The sequence below is a fragment of the Dipodomys ordii genome, unplaced genomic scaffold (assembly GCF_000151885.1).
Source record: "Dipodomys ordii isolate 6190 unplaced genomic scaffold, Dord_2.0 Scaffold17, whole genome shotgun sequence".
Classification (NCBI taxonomy): Eukaryota; Metazoa; Chordata; class Mammalia; order Rodentia; family Heteromyidae; genus Dipodomys; species Dipodomys ordii.
Window position 1 is genome coordinate 2052434 of NW_012267233.1, and position 21770 is coordinate 2074203.

At 31.7% G+C, this 21770-nt stretch overlaps 1 protein-coding gene across 3 annotated transcripts in view; it reads left to right on the forward strand.

Annotated features, from left to right (window-relative positions):
* Csmd3 (CUB and Sushi multiple domains 3) overlaps nt 1-21770 on the forward strand; it is a 929488-nt gene that overhangs the window by 338945 nt on the left and 568773 nt on the right. For 2 of the 3 annotated variants that reach the window (XM_013012565.1, XM_013012564.1), the window contains one exon: nt 18593-18901. The exons of the other annotated variant lie outside the window; for it this stretch is intronic. In XM_013012565.1, coding sequence (XP_012868019.1) covers nt 18593-18901 — 309 coding nt within the window. The remainder of the gene's footprint in view (nt 1-18592; nt 18902-21770) is intronic. 3 annotated transcript variants of the gene reach the window in all.

The following is a 21770-nucleotide window of genomic DNA, read 5'->3' on the forward strand; positions in this document are numbered from 1 at the left end:
ACCTACCAACATAGATAATATATACTTCTATGGACAATGTAAGATAGACTTCTGTGGATAAGATACAGTTTCTCTTAATTATCTGTACCATGATCTTAAGAAAATTCCATAAGAGACCACATTGAATTCACTCTCATAATCTCACCTTGAGATACCCTTAATAATTCATATCAATTCATAGTCATTTATTCACAAATGCTTAAGAGGAATATTCTGGGGTTGTTCTAAATATTTTGCTAAGGACAGTATGGTTAATGAGAAAGGCAAAGTCAATACTTTTATGACTCTGACAATGTAGTGGAAGTAACAGTCAAATAAAAGTAATATAAATATGTGAGTGAATGTGTATACATACATATGTAAGTGTATATATATATATATATGTATATATTACAGAGTATAAAACCTGCATTTGTACCAGTATATGTAAATGTAAGCATGAAAGAATTACAGGTGAAAATGCCTTCCATGATTAAACAAATGGAAAATAGTTAGCAGATAGAGAAATACAGGGGTACAGTCTCTAGACTAACTAACCAGAAAATATATCTGTCAAATTAATATGCAAATGATATTATTGTCATATCACTTGAGTTACGAGAAGAGTAGAGTTGGGTCAGTGTCTCGACACAAGACTACGGAGACTCAGACAGATACAATAAATGAAGGAAGCCTCATAACTTGAGAATATTAAGTATACACATGCTCTGAAAAGTACTGCTGACTTAAGATTGAACTGAAATGTTCCTTAGCTCATGACAAAGAAGTCAGGAAAGTATTTAAGCAGAGTCACTTTGATCTTTGAGGTTTTTTTTTTTTATATATCTTGGTGGACAATATACCATGAACAGACAAGAATAAAAGCTGGACAAATGCTGTGTAGCACAATTCTGGGGAGACAAAAATGATTGATTATACAATTAGGATGAGGAGATCAACATGAAGAAAAAAGGATTCATTATAAATCTGAATAAATTGACCATTGAATGATGTAAAGAATAGATTATAAACAATTCTGAAAGTTTTGAATAACTTAGTATTAAAAAACCTACTAAGTATGGAAAAGGGCAAAATATAGTACCTTGTATAAAGATTATTATTTTGTGATCTAGTGGAAATGATCAAATGCGTATGAAACTATGGAACTCGTTTCTATGCTTTAATGTTGGCATGATTTCTATTTGGAAATCAGCTCACTTGTTAGTTACTCTTCCCTAGCTCTCAACCTAATTCCTGATGGTACGACGTAAAAAGAATAGCTATGTACTTGAACTCAAGACCTCAGAGTTCATGCTACTTGTCTCCATGTACTTTGGCATACAGTCAAACATGATGGTGGCTTGAGGCATGAAGACATGTTTCCCTATCTCACGATGGACATGAAAAGCAGAGATGGGGACAAGAAGTGCCTAGGATTTACATACCCACAAATATTGGCTGGCTTCCCTCAGGCAGATCTGACCTCTAAAGATTCCAGAGCCTCCTAAAACAGTGCTACCATTTGGGTTCCAATTCCCCAACACAGGAACCCTCCCTACAAGGGTTATAGTCACTATGTCTATCTCCCTGGACCACTTTGAATTGATAAGACATTTCATGATTAATGGAAGACAGTACTGTTCAGTTCTTATTTAACTTACTAATATAATTTGATCTAGTTGATTCTCTTCTCTTAATTAATGCACATTTTTTATATTTTTTAAAATAAAAACAACAACAACCAAAACAAATTTCCTGCTACCCCATGTTACTGATCCACATTCTTTGCAATTTTCCTCTCACATTCCTGAGCAGCATTCAGGCTTCCACCCAGATCTCTGGGGTCATTTTATGTACATGCTATGTCTACATATGCTGATGACAATCAAGCAGAGCTTCTGACATGAGCTCACATAGGAATGCTTGCAAGAATCCATTTAGATTGCTAGTGTGCATATCCAGTGTGACTACTCCATAATGGAACTTTTGATAATTTCTCTTGGTATCATATCACCAAAGGATATTTTCTCCAAATTATTCAGAAACAATCTAAAATAATCCCTCATGTCTCACTTTTCCTCACAGATCATATTAGCAAGTTTGACTTGTAACTTCAACATAACCATGACAGGATCAACTTCCTGCTACATCTATTGCAAGAACTCACATTTCTGTGGCCACCATCTACTATTTGGGTCATTCCAATCTCATCTGTAAAGCCTCTTGGGTACCATTTTACTGATGATGAAACAACCAAAATTATATATATATATATATATATATATATATATATACACATACATTTAATATATATAAGGCTCTTTCTTATTTCTTTACTCCCCAGTGGTTCCATTTCACTCAAGAAAACTTTTTTCAAAGTGATTTATATGATTTGGTCAACTTTCCTTCTTTCCTTGCCCTGCCTGTCTTGCTTTTCCTCTAAATGTACAACATATTTGATAGCTCCTCTTTCTCATTTTCTAAATTATAAGACTCAAGACTCAGAGATACTGATCAAGTTTTCCCAGTTCTTATCATCGAGGTAGATAGCGATAGGCAATCCTCTCTGATGTTTCAATTTCCTGTTCCTAATAGAGCAACAAAGAGGGGACAAATGCTTTACTAATCCCATCAGAATTCAGCTTTATTATTATCACTGCCAGTAATGACTTTTTAAATAAATTGTAACTATTGTCTCATGAACTCCTATGATTTTGAAGGATAAATTTGCCTATTTTCTTTTACTTTATATTTATCTTTTACTTTATCTTTAATGGTGAATGAACATTGTAGCTGGAATGAGGTAGGGTTGAGTAGTCTTCAAAAGTTACATAGTAAGAAAAATTCAAGAGGTCTATTATACAACAAGTGACTATGGTTAAAGTATGTTTAAAACTTGCTAGGAGTATAATTTTAAAGATTCTTATCACAGAGAGGGAGTTAACCGCATGTGATAAGTAGTTATTTCACAATTATACATATTTTCTGTCATACATGATAAGCATGTGCAATAATTTTAAAACAAAACAAAAATCTCTTCCTCATCATAGATTTAATGAAATTATTTCCCGAGCCTCATAAAATGAATGGGAAATTTAAATGCCTTGTCTTTCAAAGAGACACATTTCTATTATTTTGACATGCCATTCTAGCTGGGAACAGATAAGAAGAAAACACAACATAAACAACTGAAAATAATTATATTTAGTCAAAATTTAAGAAAAAAATACACTTAATAAGTCATGTCATCTAAATATAAAAATAATCCTGGAAATTGTCAGAGTGTGAAATTTTTATTGAATTTTATTGTGAAAATGATGTACAGAAAGCTTATAATTAATTTCATAGGTAAGGTAATGTGAACATTTCTTTCAAACAGTGGTACCCCCTCCCCTGTTTTCTCCATATTTCCCTCTTTCCTGATTCCCTGCCCCCAAGTTGTAAGGTTAATTTCCAATAAAGTGTTTAGTGAGTATCATTCACCCTTTGTCCCACCATTTCTGTGATTTCCTTTCCCTTCCTACACTTATATTCAAGATGAAAAGTATGGAAATTAGAAACAGTAAATACCAGGGAACAAACCAGTGGAGAAGATAATGAAAGTCAAACAGTGCCTGCATGCACACACACACACTCATGTGTGTGTGTGTGTGTGTGTGTGTGTGTGTATTAACCTCATTTTATGGTCATATGTACACACCTATTGTGCTATTGTGAATCTGTACTTCACTTAATATGATTTTTCCAAGTCTTTCCAATTCCTTATGAATGGGGCAACGTCATTCTTTCTGATGGAGGCAGAGAATTCCATTGAGTATATATAACACATATTCTTGATCCATTCATCTACTGAATGGCATCTGATTTGATTCCATATCTTAGCTATGGTGAATAATACTGCAATAAACATAGTTGTGCTGGTAGCTTCAGTGTGGCCTTCTTTGTGAACATTTGGGTAAATGCCCAGGATTGGGATTGCTGGGTCATGTTCAAACTCAATGTTTAGTCTTGTGAGGAACCTCCATATTGTTTGTCATAATGGTTGAACAAGTTTACATTCCTGTCAACAGTGTAGTTAGTAGTTCGCTTTTGCTATCTCAGCCAGCATCTGTTATTGTTAGTTTTCTTGATAATGGCCCTTCTAACTGGGATGAGGTGGAATCTCAATGTAGTTTTGATTTGTATTGCTTTTATGACCAGAGATGTTGAACCTTTCTTCATGTCTTTATTGTTCATTTCTAGTTCCTCTTTTTAGTTCTCTAGCCCAGGTGGTTGTTTCTTTGAGTATTTCTTATTGGGAGGTTTACTTTTCTGAGTTCTAAGTATATTGTTGATATGAGGCCCTTGTTTGTTGTATAGTTAGTAAAGATATTCTCTTAATATGTGATTTTTTTTTTATTTTTCTTGTCAGTTATGGGGCCTGAACTCTGGGCCTGGGTGCTGTCCCTCAGCTCTTCAGATCAAGGCTAGCACTCTACTACTTAAACTATAGCTACACTTCTGGCTTTTTCTGCTTATGTGGTACCGAAGAATTGAACCCAGGGCCTCATGCATGTGAGACAAGTACTCTACCACTGAGCCACATTCCTAAACCAATCTGTGGGTTTTCTATTATTATTATTATTATTATATTTTTGTTGTTGTTGTTGGTTGTGGGGCATGAACTCTTGGCCTGGGTGCTGTTCCTCAGCTCTTCAGCTCAAGGCTAGTGCTCTACCACGTGAGCCACAGTGCCACTTCCAGTTTTTTCTGCTTATGTGGTCCTGAGGAATAGAACCCAGGGCCTCATGCATGCAAGGCAAGTACTCTATCCTGAGCCACCTTTCCAGGCCCTGTGGGTTTTCTACTGATCTTGGTAGCTATATCCTTCACCAGGCAGAAGCTCAGCAGTTTTAGGCTAGAGCATTCTGAATTTAACAATTTAGACTTTTCAATAGCTAAATTCCTGTAGTTTAAGAATTTACTAATGTAAATTTGAAACCAAATATTCATCATAACCCTAAGACTTAAAATCTAAAACTTATCAAAGGGTAAATTGCTTCAAATACATTTTTAACGTAGAATTATGATTTCTAGGTGTCCAAAGAGCAACAAACACCTGCTTTTGCTTGTTACCTTTGAAGTTATCATTTACAGATGCTTTTGGAATTCCTTTCACATTATCTGCAACAAAACTGAGTTCACTGCCATTTTCAATGTTTTTTTTTTTTACATATCTCTCCAGCCATGCACATACTTTTCTTTGGACCTCAATTGCTTCCTTCCATAACTACCTTCCCTATTCAAATATAACCTGCACCATACTTTTCCTTATACAGCAATTTAGTTATGATATTTCTCTTTACTCATCATCCCTTGATTATAGTCCTCTGTGTATATCTAGTAGTTCCTATAAAGTAAAATTCTATGCTTGATTAACCTTTATAGGTTTTAGACTGCAAACAATGCCTTAAAATTCCTAAGTCTAGAAGACATCATCTTAGAATTAGTACCCTGTTTTTTAAGTTTATTCCTGGAAGTGTTATGCTGGCTATACTTTGTGAGATGTGAGACTCTTACAGATACTTTTTGTCAAATAAAAGAACAAAGGAATTCATATCACTAGTAATATACATTTCTATTATTTTTACTTGGTAGAGTAAAAAATGTTGTTTTGATGTAAGATATTGAGTTGCTTGTTTATATATTATAATTTCTAAGTAACTATGTCTTGAGTGCTTCAGAGCTACACTGGCCTACATTAAAATTTGAAGCGGGAAGATGGAATATGGGAATTAAAGATGTTGATGCGGTATAGCATAAACAAACACATACACACACAAAAAAAGTTTATTGCATTTGGGTAAATAGTTATATTATTTCCAAAACTTGGACTCTCAATTTCATTAGTGATAATACAGATATTCCAATTTCAAGTTATTTTTTATTACTGTAGTATTATGTCACATCATACTTTTGAAAACATCTTACTTTGGATTTTGCTGTATTATTAGCATTTAGAAACTGATATACGTAAAATTCATTTTTCGACATAACGACTTGTACATCACATTGTTGCAATAGGTCCACCTGTATCCCTATTTAAACAATTTGTTTTTCCCCTTCCCCTCTACAAATTATACTGACATCAAATATAGTGAAAGCAGGGGTTACACTGTGGGGGAGGGACATACAAAGTAACAAAGAAATAATCTCATAAATGTGTTAGAAACAATCACATGAAAGAAAAAAAACATTTGAATACATATCTTAGGGTTCATTTCCCGAACATCACCTTATCTGAACTTTTCTGCTTGACTCAGACATATAATAGATATTGCAAATAAGGAAAACCATAGGACCTATGTTTCTTTGGGCCTGGTTTACTTCACTTAATATAATTTTTTTCCAAGCTCTTCCATTTCTTAACATATGGGGCAATGTCATTCTTTCTAATGGAGGCATAGAATTCCATTGTGTATATATACCACATTTTCTTGATCCATTCATCTACTGAGGGCATCTGCGTTGGTTCCATATCTTAGCTATGTGTAAATAATACTGCAAATAACATAGTTGTGCTTGTAGCTTTAGTATGGGCTTATTTGTGATCATTTGGGTAAATGCCCAAAAATGGGATTGCTGGATCATAGGGGAGCTCTATGTGGAGTCTTTTGAGGAACATCCATACTACTTTCCAAAGTGGTTGAACAAGTTTACAATCCCACCAACAATGTAATAAGGTTCCCTTCTGTCCACATCCTCTCCAGCATCTATTGTTTTTAGAGTTCTTGATTTTAGCCATTCTTTTTTATTTTTATTTTTTTATTGTGAAAATACTGTACAGAGGGGTTACAATCACATGGGCAAGATAATGAGTACATTTCTTATTAAGCATTGTAGCCTCCATTGTTTCCCCTTCCCATCCCTTCTCATCCTCCCCCAGCCCCCCACCCAATTATCCCTGCCCCCCCCCACCAAAGTTGTAAAGTTCGTTTTCAACGTAACAACTTGTACATCTCATTGTTGCAATGGGTCCACCTTTGAGGTGGTATCTCAATGTCGTTCTGATTTCCTTTTCTTTTGTGGCTAGGGAGGTTGAGCATTTCTTCATGTGTCTATTGGCCATCCTTCTTTCTTTTTCAGAGAAGTTTCTCTTTAAGTCTTTAGGCCACTTATTTATTGGGCAGTTGTTTCTTTGAAGATTTGTTGTTGGGGGATTTAATATTTTGAGTTCCAGGTATATTTTAGATATGAGACCCTTGTCCATTGTATGGCTAGTGAAGATCTTCTTCCAACCCGTGGGCTTTCTATTGATCTTGCTAGCTATGTCCTTTGCCATGCAGAAGCTCTGCAACTTCATGCAATCCCATTTGTCCAACCTTTCTTTGATTTGTTGTGTTCCTGGGTCTCTATTAAGAAAATTTCGGCCTGTGCCAAGGATTGGTGGGGGGGAGGGGGGGGGGGAGGATTGGTTGGGGGGGCAGGGAGAGGATGGGAAGGGATGGGAAGGGGAAACAAAGGAGGAGGCTACAATGCTTGATAAGAAATGTACTCATTATCTTACTCATGTAATTGTAACCCCTCTGTACAGTATTTTCACAATCAAATAAAAATAAAAATGCATTTTTATAATTAACAATGGTAAGAAAACAAATTAGAAACTTGTGTTCCTTATAATAAAATTTTCCTTAGGATACTTTAATAAAAAAAAAGAAACTGATGTAGGTAATTTCCTTTATGATTATTTCTCATATAAATTAACCATGTATACCTTCTTTTGTCATTATAATATATTTAATCTTCTTACTGGAGGAAGAATAATAAAGTGTATTGGTTTGTCTTCTTTCATGTTTTCTTTGCTTTTTACATCTAGTTATATTTACAAAGTCTTGTTTCTTCTGAAAGTGGACTTGTTCTTTGAGTTGGGAATGTTTAATTGAAATGTAGGACATGGTGTCAAATACTGAGTGCTGTTTCCTTTCAAATATTCCTTGGTGGGTATATTAAGCAAAATCTCGTACTATACTTATAAGAATTGCAATTAAATGTGATCTAATTCACTTCATGTTAGTTTTCTTCACTTTGTGATCATAGATTTAATTTTTAAAATGTCTCCTTTAGCTAGTTGCTAGTGGTTCATATCAGCAATCCTACATACTAAGGAGATAGAAATCTTGAATCATTGTTTTATACCATGATGGGCAAACAAATCTGCAAGATTTTTTTTTCAGTAAGCCCAAGTTAAAAAAGTCAAAGTAAAGGTAAAATATAAAAAGTCAAAACTGGAGGAATGGCTCAAGTGATAGAGAACTAACCATGAGGGGAAAAGCCAATCAAAACAACTAGGCCCTGAATTTAAGCTCCAACATTCTCATATATCAATACATACATACAAACATATTTGCTATTTTCACCTGTAACCTTTAAAACTTAAGTTTTCTTCACAGCAGGTCTGTAACAAAACCCTCTAATCCTTTAAGACATATTCACTACACAATAGCACGGTGATCTTTCTTAAAATTAGTCAGGGTAAATACAAACGCTCATTGTAGATTACCAGCCCACTGGAGATAAAACTTCATTGATACCAGTGATGATTTAATACTAAAGGTTTAAGTCCTACATCTACCAAACAAATCCCTGATCTTCCTCTCTTGGCATATGTCTCACAAATTTTCAAGATCTTTTGGGAATTTTCCACTAGCTTTCATAAAACTTCCTCCCCCCCTCACCCTCCCACTCCCCTCCTGCTCCTCCTTCCCCTCCTCCTCATTCCCTTCCTTCCTCCTCTTTTCCTTCCTCCTCCTTCCCCTCCTCCTTCTCTTCCTCTCTCTCCCTTCCTCTTCCCCTCCCCTCTTCCCTTCCTCCTCTTTTCTTCTTTTTCTCCATTTTATTTTTTTTTTGCTGTTGGTCCTGGTGATGTCCCTCAGCTCTTCAGCTCAGGTTGAGCACTCTACCACTTCAGCCACAGCTGGTTTTCTGGTAGTTTATTAGCAGTAAGAGTCTCACAGACTTTCTTGCCTGGGCTGGCTTTCAGCTTCCTGAGTAGCTAGGATTACAGGTGTGAGCCACCAGTACCTGGTGCTCCTCCTCTTTTAGGTCATAAAATATTCTTTATTCATTAATTAAATTCTAGTCAGCATTTATTATTTCACCTTTAAATTTCCTTCAATTTATTCTATGTTGTTAAATTACTAGGTTGTTAATTTTTGGTTTGTTGTATAATACACCTAAATTCCTTCTAAAAAAAAGTAATTTGCTCATTTGTGTTTCAACCTTATAGTGCACTAAACTTCTAAAAGAACTTGTCAAATGGACCACCAAAACTACATGCCCCTCATTATGACTTCTTAACCCATTAATTCTTGAATTAAACTAACTCAGATCATCTCCTTTTATTCTTAAGATCCATTTAAATCTTAATATTCATATTGTTTACAAACTTCAGAGCAGACAGTTTTCTGATATTTTGGCTATCCCTCTTCAGCATGTATGGTTGGCTTTAGGGGTCAGGCAACAGCATTATTCACAGTCACATTTGTGCTGGTCACAGGGGACTCTCCCTGCTGCTTTTAGCATCTGGTCTTTTCAAGGACGCTATTTCTCAGCTTTCACTATTCCCATCACTTGGTGTGTTATTTATTTGGAACATTGGTTTAAATTAGCCTTTTGTATATATATATATATATATGTATATATATAATACAATATAATATAATATATATACACATACATATGTATATGTATATATATTCATCTCAGTTGTCATTGTTCTTTCCAGATCATCCCAGGGAGTTTCTCATTCTGTATAGATCCTGCAGTGAATTTCAATAAGGAATTTCTACTCTGTATATTTACATTCTTCCAGCCGTGAAAATGTTCATTCTAGTGCAGAAGTTCTGTGATGGAGAATGTTTTGCTTTTTATACTTTTGAGATGCTCTCATGGAACAAAGGGTCAACTTCATTATCTTTAACATGCCATTGTGTGACATTTTGATTTTAATAGCAAATTCAAACAAATGCATCATAATTTCCTACACTCATACATGATGCACAAGTGCATATGTACACATGTGCATACACATGTGTGAAGAGATTTGCTAACACACTTCCACATAATCACTCATGCATGAATGCATATATAATATGCACACAATAGCATATCCATTAACAGTGAACAGCAGCTTAATCCTCACACCGGAGAATCCAATAAACTAATACATCGAACTTTCTTCTCTAGTGCAGTCAGAATAAATTAGAAAATAAAGCTCAAATATAGACATTGAAGATCTTAATTTCTTGATCTTTAACATTCTGTCTCTTTTTAGGGACATTACAACATTCCTCTCTATCTTAAAAAAAATCTCTTGATAACTCTGGGTAGAAATTTAAACAGTTCCCTTGGTTTATTGTACTATTTCTCTCGCATATTTTGCTGGTGATGTTTACCTGACATTTTTTATTTCTCTATTTAAGAAGTATAATCTTCCTATCTTCAATTTACATTAATATCTTCATCTAGAATATATTCTTATTCTGATGTGTAGGCATATTTTTCAAATATTTTCTATTTCTTGCTGAATCCTGTATTGAACACAGAATATGGCTCTGATTTCTTAAATGACAGACATTAGGCCACTTATCTGTAATTATTTCATGTTCCTGAAGTAGCAGGGAAGCAGCGGAAGATGTATTAAAATTTACAGGTATGGTATTTAAAACACATTGAGAAAAAGAAAATAAAATTCTTCATTCTCCATGTTATAGCAGAGATATTAGCTAAGTAATTAACATTTGCATTCTTTGAAATGAGTGCAAAATAATTTCACGTTTATTATCTACAGAAATGTAAACCACAACTAGTTTTCTGGATCTTTTCTTCATATTTGACTCATTTTTTTGTCTCAGCAAGTAAATTCTGTTGATTCTATTAGAAATTCCAGGATTTTATTTGTAATTAAATCATAAATTTATCTATCTCATTTCCAGGGTTTCTTTGAGTTAAAGCTGCTCTAATTAATATTCTGATTTATATTACCAAGTGTGGTCCTAAATTTATAAAGAATCAAAGAGAGATTTCCAGGTGTTATTATGTTAAAGTATATAATCCTGAGATCTTTCTTGATCACAATTTTATTTTATATCTAAATTTTTAATCAGCTGTTGCCAGAATCAAGCAAAATTTCAAAAGCAAACTTGAAGCTAAGTGTAGACAACATAAATCACAGTCATTATTTTATAATGTTGACAATTATTTGTTAATGGTATTAAACACTTTAAGTTAATAATCTTCAAAGAATATCTATTTATATCTCTATCTATCTATCTAGTGAAATTGTTGAATAAATGGCATGAAGAAAGATGAATTTATCAAGGTATCAAGGTTTACCCCAACAATCTAAATATGGGCATATATAAGAGCAAATATAACTCTTAATTAATCATAATAATTCAATATGCAATGATTAAGCATATCTGTCTTTTATGATAATGATTATTTTTGAAGGAAGACGATGAAATATTAGAATTTCTAAGGTAATACTTTCCTTCCTCCAATATGCCATTTCTCCAAGCCCAGGGAGCATTGATAGTCTTGCCAATTTATCTCGTTCTTATTAATTTGATGCTATGAAATGAAGTGTTTTGCAGAGTGTTTGATGGAGGAAAACATGATGCTGTTTTTTTAATGTAAACTTCCTCTTAAGCTGCTTTATTTTGGCATATCTATGTAGAGTCTCACCTGTAGCTCAGAAGCTTTCCATAGCTGACCTCATCGTGGCCTTGCCTCTACAATAGGAGGTCTTTCTTAGCCAACCATATCTCTCTACACCTACCTATTAGTAATGAAATCAGCATTTCTACATATAACAATTACTGGAGTTGTTATAAATTCATGATAAATCAAGTATCAGATACATTAATTAAATAGTCATTAAGGCAAGCTTCACACTCCATGTGTGTATGTGTCTACACACACACACACACACACACACACACAAACACACACACACACATATTCCAAGTTGACCTAATATCCATTCTAGCAGAGTGAAAAAATAATCATATAATTACATATAGCAAGACTGTGGAATAATGGTCCTGATATAACATCTTAAAAAAAACTATTTTGTTTCCTTTTAACCATAAATGACTACATCTTCCATGTGAACTAAGAGATACTCTGTAAGTTTCTCCATGGAATGAAATAGATTAAGTGAATGCTAATTTTCATTTTCTTTGGGAGTAAATCTAAATGACAGATGGATTGGCTTTAATTCATTGATGAGAGCTGCTATATAGACCTGCTTGATTCTGTTTGATGTTTGTAGAAAGAGGTCGGATGTTCTATTTCCCTTTCTACCAATGGTATCATGAATCTGACTCATAAATTAGGTCTTTACTTTTACATTATCATTCTTTGCTACATGAAAAACCTTTAGTTCATGTTTGGTGGTTTTTCTAAAGTGCTTATGTGATTTGTGTGTATGGTAAAAATTCAAAAGAATGGCTGAAATAAGGACACAGGTTGACCCATTGCAATAATGATAATAACAAGACACTATGTTGGAAATGAGCTTTACAACTTTGGGGGTGGGGAGATTAAGCAGTAAGGCAGCTAGGTGAGGAAGCAATAGTAGGAGAAAAACAAAGGAGGGAGTAACAATGCTCAACCAGAAATGTGCTCATTACCTTACTCATGTAACTGTAACCACTCTGTACATCATGTTTAAATCAAGTGAATTTTTTTTAAAAAGAATGGCCCCCCAGGCCCAATAATACAAATAATGGGGATAAATGTGTATGAAAAGGAGAGCTATAAGATGCAGAAATCTGATTCTGTACATTTATTTTAAATCAAACTGACTGCACAAATAGCAGTCCCTTCTTTGAGATAATACCTTCAAGGTTCTCACAACTCTGCAAATTTTGCATGTCATGCCCTCCAATTTTTAATTCTAAGAAATAGGATCTCTACACTTCCACATTTTTGACAATTCTGTTGTGATATTTAGTGAATTACTCATACATATAAATATTTATACAGCTTTGTCATTGTTGATGAATACAGTACTCTAATGCTTTTGAATTAATTTTTAATTTCCATATTTTACACATAAACTTGTATTTACCAAAGTTAGTTATGTGAGTTGAACAAATTTCAAAAACATTCAGAATTTGGGACCCATATCTTCCAGCACAAAAAATAGATTAATGCATTTAATATTTGTTTTATCGTAAATATTTTTTGGATTTGTTTTAGTTTATACATCACTAAATTTGTAAAAGTATCTTACTATTCTCATTTTGTACGTGATGGCAAATATTTTATTTTTCATTCATTTATTTTTCCTATTATTTTATTCAGACTACTTACAAGTTGTAAGCAGTAACAAATCCAGTTGGAAATTTTAATATTGGTTTCCTCTATAAGGCTTACAAAATTAAGTATTTACAAATTAAAATGTAGCAAACAAAACTATAAATATATGCTCATACATTAAAATAAATAGTTGCATTTAATATAATTGTTCTATTTTTAAATAAGTATGTAAAATCTGTTCCTAAATTATTATTATTTTCTTATTTAACTGAGAATTAATTTTCTTACTGTAATATCTCAGAAATCTAGGTGCAGTTTATATTTTTTTTGTCATGGATTAATTAGCAAAGTATATCTTCTTCATTAAATAAAATAAAAGACTGCAATCTCACAGAGTCTCAAAATAAAGGCTTTATATTAATTTTATATTAAAATTTTATTAGGCTAATATATACTTATTTTTAAAAATAGAATCATAGACTCTTTCCATATTCACTTACTATTCTCCTAGATGGAGCTACAAATTTTCCCAAGTAACAATTCATCAAAGAAATATTTACTTTAGAATTTTAAAGACCAGTGTTTGGCCATTTATTCTCTAATTTGATCATTGAAAGTGCATAAACATAACAGCTTTTAAGTTACGACATGTAAAACACATATTTTACCATACCATAATTAATAATATTTAACATACAGAATTCTTTCATTATTTTCCCAAGTACTTTCTATTTACAGAAAATGGTATTATGTAACATGTTACACAGATTGTCTTTGTTTATCTCATTCTCATATTCAGTTAGTTTCTGTTAATGTTGACATATTTACTGATGTGAGCGATTTTTAAAGAAATAAAAAATAATGAATTCAATTACATGTCTTAAATTTCATGGAATATCTAATTGATGAAACGAATAGAATTGTTGCATTATGAGTATCCCAATTTTATTTTGTGTTACATTATTATGTGTATGAACTCTTTTCAGTTTGCATGTTTTCATTTTAAGTGTTGTCATTATATATTATTTTATTGAATATCCATTCAATTGCTTCAGATGAAATATTATAATTAAAGAAAGGAACAGAATATCTGAAGATAATTTCCATAATGTGTCAAATATAAATATCAAAAGGTAACTTTTTAAAATATGAAATTAACTTTTACCTGTTCTTATGTATTTGTATTACTGTGGGCCTTCTGTTTTGTACTCTTGTGATGAGTTGAGAGAATGTGATAAAATTATGAAATAATATATGATACTGGAAATTTAATTAAAAGGAATTTGAAATATAATCATGTAATAGGAGTTTATGCAATACGTTTTCTAAATGATACAATCTTAAGGCCTTGTAAAAAGTGCTGCTGTATAGATAGATATATACATAGGTAAATAAATTCAATATCAAATTGAGCTTTCAAAACAATTTTATACAAACAGTATTGAAATTCTAGTTCAATATGTTATGAAATATTATTAATATATTTTCAAATTTGCATGTCCAGCCTGTGTCATTATCCATTATCACAATTTTAATACTACATATATTTATGATTTAAAGAAGCATGCTTCTATATGTAAATCATTCCATATTACTTTTTGTTTGTTGGAAAATATTTTGTTAAATAATAAAATTACTTTGCAAATTTCTCATATGGCAATTAGCTTATTTTAAAATGTATTTCAAATAATTTAATGACAGGATAACTTCCTTGTATTAAGCTAAATCATATATATATGATTTAATTTCAAATACAGACTGAATTTCCTGAATGTACATTTTCTTCTTTTAATTTGAGTTACGTGATTTGTTGTATACATTTTTTTCTGTACGATAAGACAATGTTTACCTAACTATGCAGTATATTTCATTTATAAGATAAGAGAATTAAATATCACAATTTAGTATTGGGAAACATATATAAAATGTATGATAACAGATGTTGCTATAAATAATTCTAAAGTTTCTTTAACATTGGCTACTCCCTCATAATACTAATTTGTATGCCAAATTATTTGAGTGCTTTTAAGCTGTTAAAGTATAAACTTTGATGATTAAAAAAATCTGTGTTTTATTCACTCACAATCTATCATATCAGAAACTAGTTTACACTTAAAAAACTGGAATACATATACACATAAAAATTGTATGATGAATGATGATTATTGCTTATTCACAAGTCAGTGTTGTTTCTTTATAGTTTCACTTTATGTATTAAATTTATTTTAAGTTTACATACACTTCAATTTTCTGCTTTCCTAACTTATATATACTCTTTTCATGAAGTTGTATTTTCTAAGTTACACTCACTTCAAAACGATAAACTTTCAGATTTTGAAGTAACAACAGAAAAACTTGAACTGATTGCTATTGAAGCAATTAAATTCTAGATTCCACACTTTTTCAAAATGATTATTTGAAAGTTAAAAACAAAATTATCCCTTCCCTTTTTGTGGTTTAGAAATGGCTATCATTCATTTTAATGTTTCAAAAGTAATTTTGCATTGATAAATAATTATAGTCACACTACTGCCTTGGTGCTGGGGCCTAATGCCTATAATCATAGCTACTCAAGAACCTGAGATCTGAGAATTGTGATTTAAAACCAATCCAGGCAGAAAAGTCCATGAGACACTTCATTTCCAATTAACTACTGTAAAAAAAAAAAGAAAGGAAAAGAAAGAAAGAAAGATAAAGAAAGAGAAAGAGAGAAAGATAAAGAAAGAAAGAAAGAGAGAAAGAAAGAAAGAAAGAAAGAAAGAAAGAAAGAAAGAAAGAAAGAAAGAAAGAAAGAAAGAAAGAAAGAAAGAAAGAAAGAAAGAATGGAAGTGAAGCTTTGGCTCAAGAATTTGAGTTCTGGCCGTGAGAAACAAAGGTCAGACACAGAACCCAGGTCCTGAATTCAAGCCCTACAACAAGCAAATATTTATGTATATGTATATATATATCTATATATATATAAATATATAGATTTAGATATATATATGCTATTTTATCTGCAAAACCAAATTATCAGCTAAAAAAGTAAAAGCAAAATTATTGTGTTCATCACTTTGCAATATTATTTTAGCTTTATTTTTGCATTCATTCATGTATTTGTAGTTGCTTTTCAAGAATATTTCTGAAGCATCTACAGTATGTCAGGCGGTGTTTTAGATGGTCATCTTTTAGCAAATGAATACAGCATACAAAACCTTTCTAGAGTTTACACTTTAGTATGGGGAAGGAAATTTTATGGAATTATCTTTTGAAGCATAAAGACTAGTTATAAAAACAGGTCATTGAAACATAGATCTTATTAGACTATGCTTATTATAAAATTGTGGCTTATGAATGCTTTAACATTAAAATATGCCCTGCATGTAGGTTAAAGGTATAATACAGAATTGCTATCACCACTTGTGGGTTATAGCTTTAATTATTGGGGTTGCTAACAAAGATTAATTAAAACTTTGCTAATTCTGGAGTCTTCAAAAATTGGGGGTTTAAATTTTTCTGTATACTTAGGTGCTTCGCTATAGAATCAGTATAAACCTGTTCCCAATGATTACCATTACATTAATTCAAATGCAAGAAATATTAGCAGATGATTCATGAGAACACTGTCATAAATATCATAATTCAGCTTACTTTTTGTTTAAAGTAGGAGATTGCATGTTTGGCAGAGAGTAAAAATCCTATTTTCTCATTGCATACCCAGCTGCCCGTGTTTATAATCAACAGTTTCCTTCTTAACACCTGAAAATCCTGAAATACAAATGAGGTTATAAAAAAGGTTACATTTTTTGCCAAGTATAATACCCAGTATATGGGTGCCATGAGTTCTGTTAGTCCTGGAAACAGTTATGGCTTATCTATCACATTAAATATTATATTAATGAATATTACAGACAAATGTTTGCACTCATCATGAGTTTAGTGTACTGGTAGCTTTAATAGTGTTTTTTTCTGATTAAAAGCATTAAACTATTTTAAATGATTTCATAGTTGTCATAACTAATTTATATCAGGCCTCCTTACAATATGTTCATTATTCAAATTGGATATATTTGTAACAAAATGTGTGTTATTTAGCTTACTGATCAAATAAAAGATCAATGTCTGACTCTTTTATTTCATGTTGAGTTTAAGCCATAACATAACAAGATGGAAAGAGTAAACTGGCAGAATATTCTCAAAAGATACTGAATAAGACCAATCTTTTCTGATGAAAACTATTGTGACATGGTATGTTTGGCTAAAACATCTAATTAAATATTATGAAGATAATTTAAAAATATTTATGTGGAGGATATATGAGAACATATATCCACATACCACTCATTGGGGTTAAGAACCATCTAGGATTTTCTGTTTTATCTAGAATCTATGAGTCCTGAAGCATACCCTTATCCCAGGTATAGCATAAATATGTGTGTGTGTGTGTGTGTGTGTGCGTGCGCGCGTGTGTGTGAGAGAGAGAAAGAGAGATAGAGAGACCTGGCATTTTAAACATTTTTTAATTGAGTGAAACCTTAAGAAATGAACAGATCCAGTAATGTATTGAAATATCTTATTTTTTGCTAGCACTAATAAATCATAATTCATTTAGTCAGTTTTATTGTTTTCTATTTTTAACTTTGATTTGAACATTACTAAAAAGCTTTATTTAGAAATAGTAAAACCATTTTATTATTTATAATTTTAGAGCATGTGTACTTCATGATGGAGCATTTTAGTACTTTGAATGCTTTCTGGCAAATGAATTGAAGATAGACATTCACATAGAGTAATTTCAAACAATTTGTTCAACATTTTGTTTTCATTTTTGCTTTGATTTTAAATTTTCTTTCCTTCACTTGCTTGCTTTAAATAGAGCATTCTGATATCTCTCCCAGAAATTATGAAAAAAACTGCACAGATAATTCAAAACATAATTTTGAGAAAAGTGTGGTTATATAGTTACCCATTCCTTCAGAACTTAAAACTTGGCAGCCATTTAAATGTTGGTAAAATTCCTCTATGAATTAAGAAAGCAGAAAAAAGAAAGATTGATTTTTGAGCCACACATAGACTTTGATCGTTCACCCCTTTCCAATGAATTCCATTTGAAATGTGTTGTATTTTGTGTGTAGTATCTACCCATAGGTTGATAGATACAAACAAACCTACAGATCTGGTGTGCTTCACATTTTAGTAGCGTGTTTATGTTTTGCTTCATCTTGTTGATTACCCTTAAGGTAATAGAAGAGAAATATAATTTATTAAATTTAGCAAACAGTAAAATTTAAAAGAAAAAGTTAGCATCTAGTGCTACTGTATCCCACAGGTTCTACATTGACCCACACTACCTCCACTGGTGAGTTAGAGGAGCATAACACGACTACCACTGGTGCTCTTGCTGTTGCTAGCACACCTGCAGATGTTACTGTATCCAGTGTTACAGCTGTCACCATCCATAGACTTTCCGAGGAACAGCGAGTGCAAGTTACGAATCTCAGAAATTCAGGTCTGGACCCCAACACGTCCATGGACGGGCTTTCTCCTCATGAAGCAGATACACAAAGTACAAAGAGAAGACCAAGAAATGCTGAACAGATAGAAAGAACTAAAGAGCTTGCAGTTGTTACTCATAGAGGTATTGGATGTTATTTTACTTGTGCCCATTTAGTTACAGCCAAAGCTATCTTTTGGTAATGATTCTAATTAGAGATTGAGCTGAGAGCCAAGATGTAGAATGTGGGGGAAAAAACAACTTGGAAGTAGTTGAACCCTATAGATAGTAACAGCAAAAACTGAAATAATTTGGAAGCATAGAGCTTAAAATTTGAAAAAAACTAAGCACAATGCAACTGTTGCAAGGGGTAAAATTAGAAAGAGAATAAAGCATAAAAAGGGAAGTAAACTATCATACTAAATAAACATTGCATCCTAGTTAAGATGTTTAGATAATAGGAAAATTGGACCACCTATATCTTTTGAAAAATATACATTTTTACACTGAAATGATTGATGCATATGCAATTTTCAGTGTTTGTAAGATAGTTTCAAATTATAGAAAAGCTAACTATTACTTGAAGAAATGTATAACTTGGAGAAAATAAAATGATGATTATAGGGCTTAGCCTATTTTTTCTAAATTGACTATTATTGCCCAACACTTATGATTATACATTTTATGGGAAATAGATATCTCATGTTGAAAATATAACAAGCATTGATTGATATTATGTTCCAAAATTAAAATATTCCTTAATTTTCAATTCTATTTCAGAGAAAACTGTATCTCTCCCCAAACCAAATTATATCTTCATCATTTTTGACTTGATTAATTTGGCTACATTCTGAGAAAAATTAGAAGTATAGAAAGCATGATTTTATGTTGTTGAGTGGCAAGATATATAATGTTTGTAGGAAAAAATTACAACTGTAGTGTTCAACATAGAAGTCAATTTATATCAATATATGTATGGTTTGAAATCTTAATTTATTAAATGTATTCCAAGCCTAAAATATCTATTCCATTTTTAACTTATTATTCATCAGACCAAACCAGCTATGACTTAAGTAGTGTGATTATTTATGATTTACGTTGAACATGATATAAGAAATTGAAAAAAAACATTTAATCTAAGAGCACATTATAGAGAGAAATCAAAACTTTTAAGTAAGTCAGTTGAAAACCATACCAAAACAACATGGAAGCTTAATTAAATAATAATTAATAATAATTTATATTGAACTGTATATCTTATTGAATAAGACCTATTATAAAATGATTTTTTAGCATGAAACAATCTCCTAAATGATGAAATTAACATAACTTTATTTCTCTGTTCATTTGTGTACCATGAATATTTCTTTTTAAACGATTATAGGAATCTGATTCATTTTTCAGTTAATTATTTTACTAGAAAGTAAGTATTGGTTAATATCATATAAAATATAAAATTTATTTTAATTCTCTTTGGATAATTGTATAATCTATCATTTTGATAATCCACATCAAAATTATTTAACAATCTATCAAGTAGAATAGAGTGATATACGAATCGGAATTCAAATTGAAAATAGAAAAATTAATAGTAAATCATTGTGTTAAATAGAGTAATTTGAAAATTATTCTGTATAAAAATTCTAAGCATATACATGTGAATTTGAACTACAAATGTCATAACTTTTCCTTGATAGATTTCAAAGCAGTGTTCAAATATTTTCATTTAATACACTAAATTTCTAATAATGTTTCACTTTTCCATGTAGTCTTTCTAAAATCTTGCTTCTGAACATAATAATTATCCCATCAGTAAAATCTGTTGAGGAAATTATATCTTTCTTTTGACAATTCTACCATTACATGGAAAGCTAGGTGCCCTAACTTCTTAGGAGGCTGAGATCTGGAGGACTGTGATTTGAAGTCCATCCAAGAAGGCAGAAAAGTCCTTGATACTCCATTGACAATTAACTAGAATAAAATTAAACTGGAGTTGTATTTAAAGTAATAGAGGACAACCATGAGAGAAAAACAAACAAACCAAAAAATAAATAAATAAAGGAAAAACAAATTCAAGGCTCTGATAATATGCACCAGGAGGAAAATCACATAAGCATACCCCTGGAAACATTTTAAATTCTGTTTCACTATTCACAGTGAAATATGGGATTATAATTTCCTTTAAAAATTCATCTTTCTGTTACTTTCTTGTAAACTATTGCATTTCTCTCTAATTTCAGAATTTTACTTACCTTTTATACTTTAGACCAAATCTATTAACATTATAAGCCAACAATTTCTCCATGGGGAAAATAAGGAATCTATCTTGTATGTGTTGCTTGATTTTCTTATTTTTAATTTCTCAAAATATTTACTTACCTTTTATACTTCATATCAAATCTATTAACATTATAAGCCAGCAATTTGTCCATGGGGAAAATAAGGAATCTATCTTGTATGTGTTGCTTAATTTTCTTTTTTTTTAATTTCTTAAAATATAGCTTTCTTTTCTGACTTAAGAACATTAATCAAAGGCTTTATTTCTGGCAGGCACAAATATCTGAACTGGAAGTGGCTAATATCAAATAAGTGTTTTTTTTTAAATAAGTAATTCCAATTTAAGAAACATACCTAAAATATTTCCTGAGTACTATTCAAAACTCACTTATAGGATAAACAAAAATGAATAATACATGACTCTTCCTGTGAAAAGAGTTAGATAAGAGTGTACATCACAGAGGAAATCATCTTGATGGTGCATGGAGACTTGTGAAACTTATGAGTTATCAGCAGTAAACCAGTTGCAGAGTATATTCAGGGAATACTTAATTATGTTACTTTTTAAATAAGATTCAGCAAGCAGAACCCAAAACTAATTGCTTAATTTGTCCTTTTTTAATAAAAATATTCTTAAATATCACTGCACTTTAATACAACATTAAGTGATATCCCAGTGATCCAGGAATAAAGCAAACACTTGGTTATCAGGGAAATCTGCATTATCTGCCTTGTA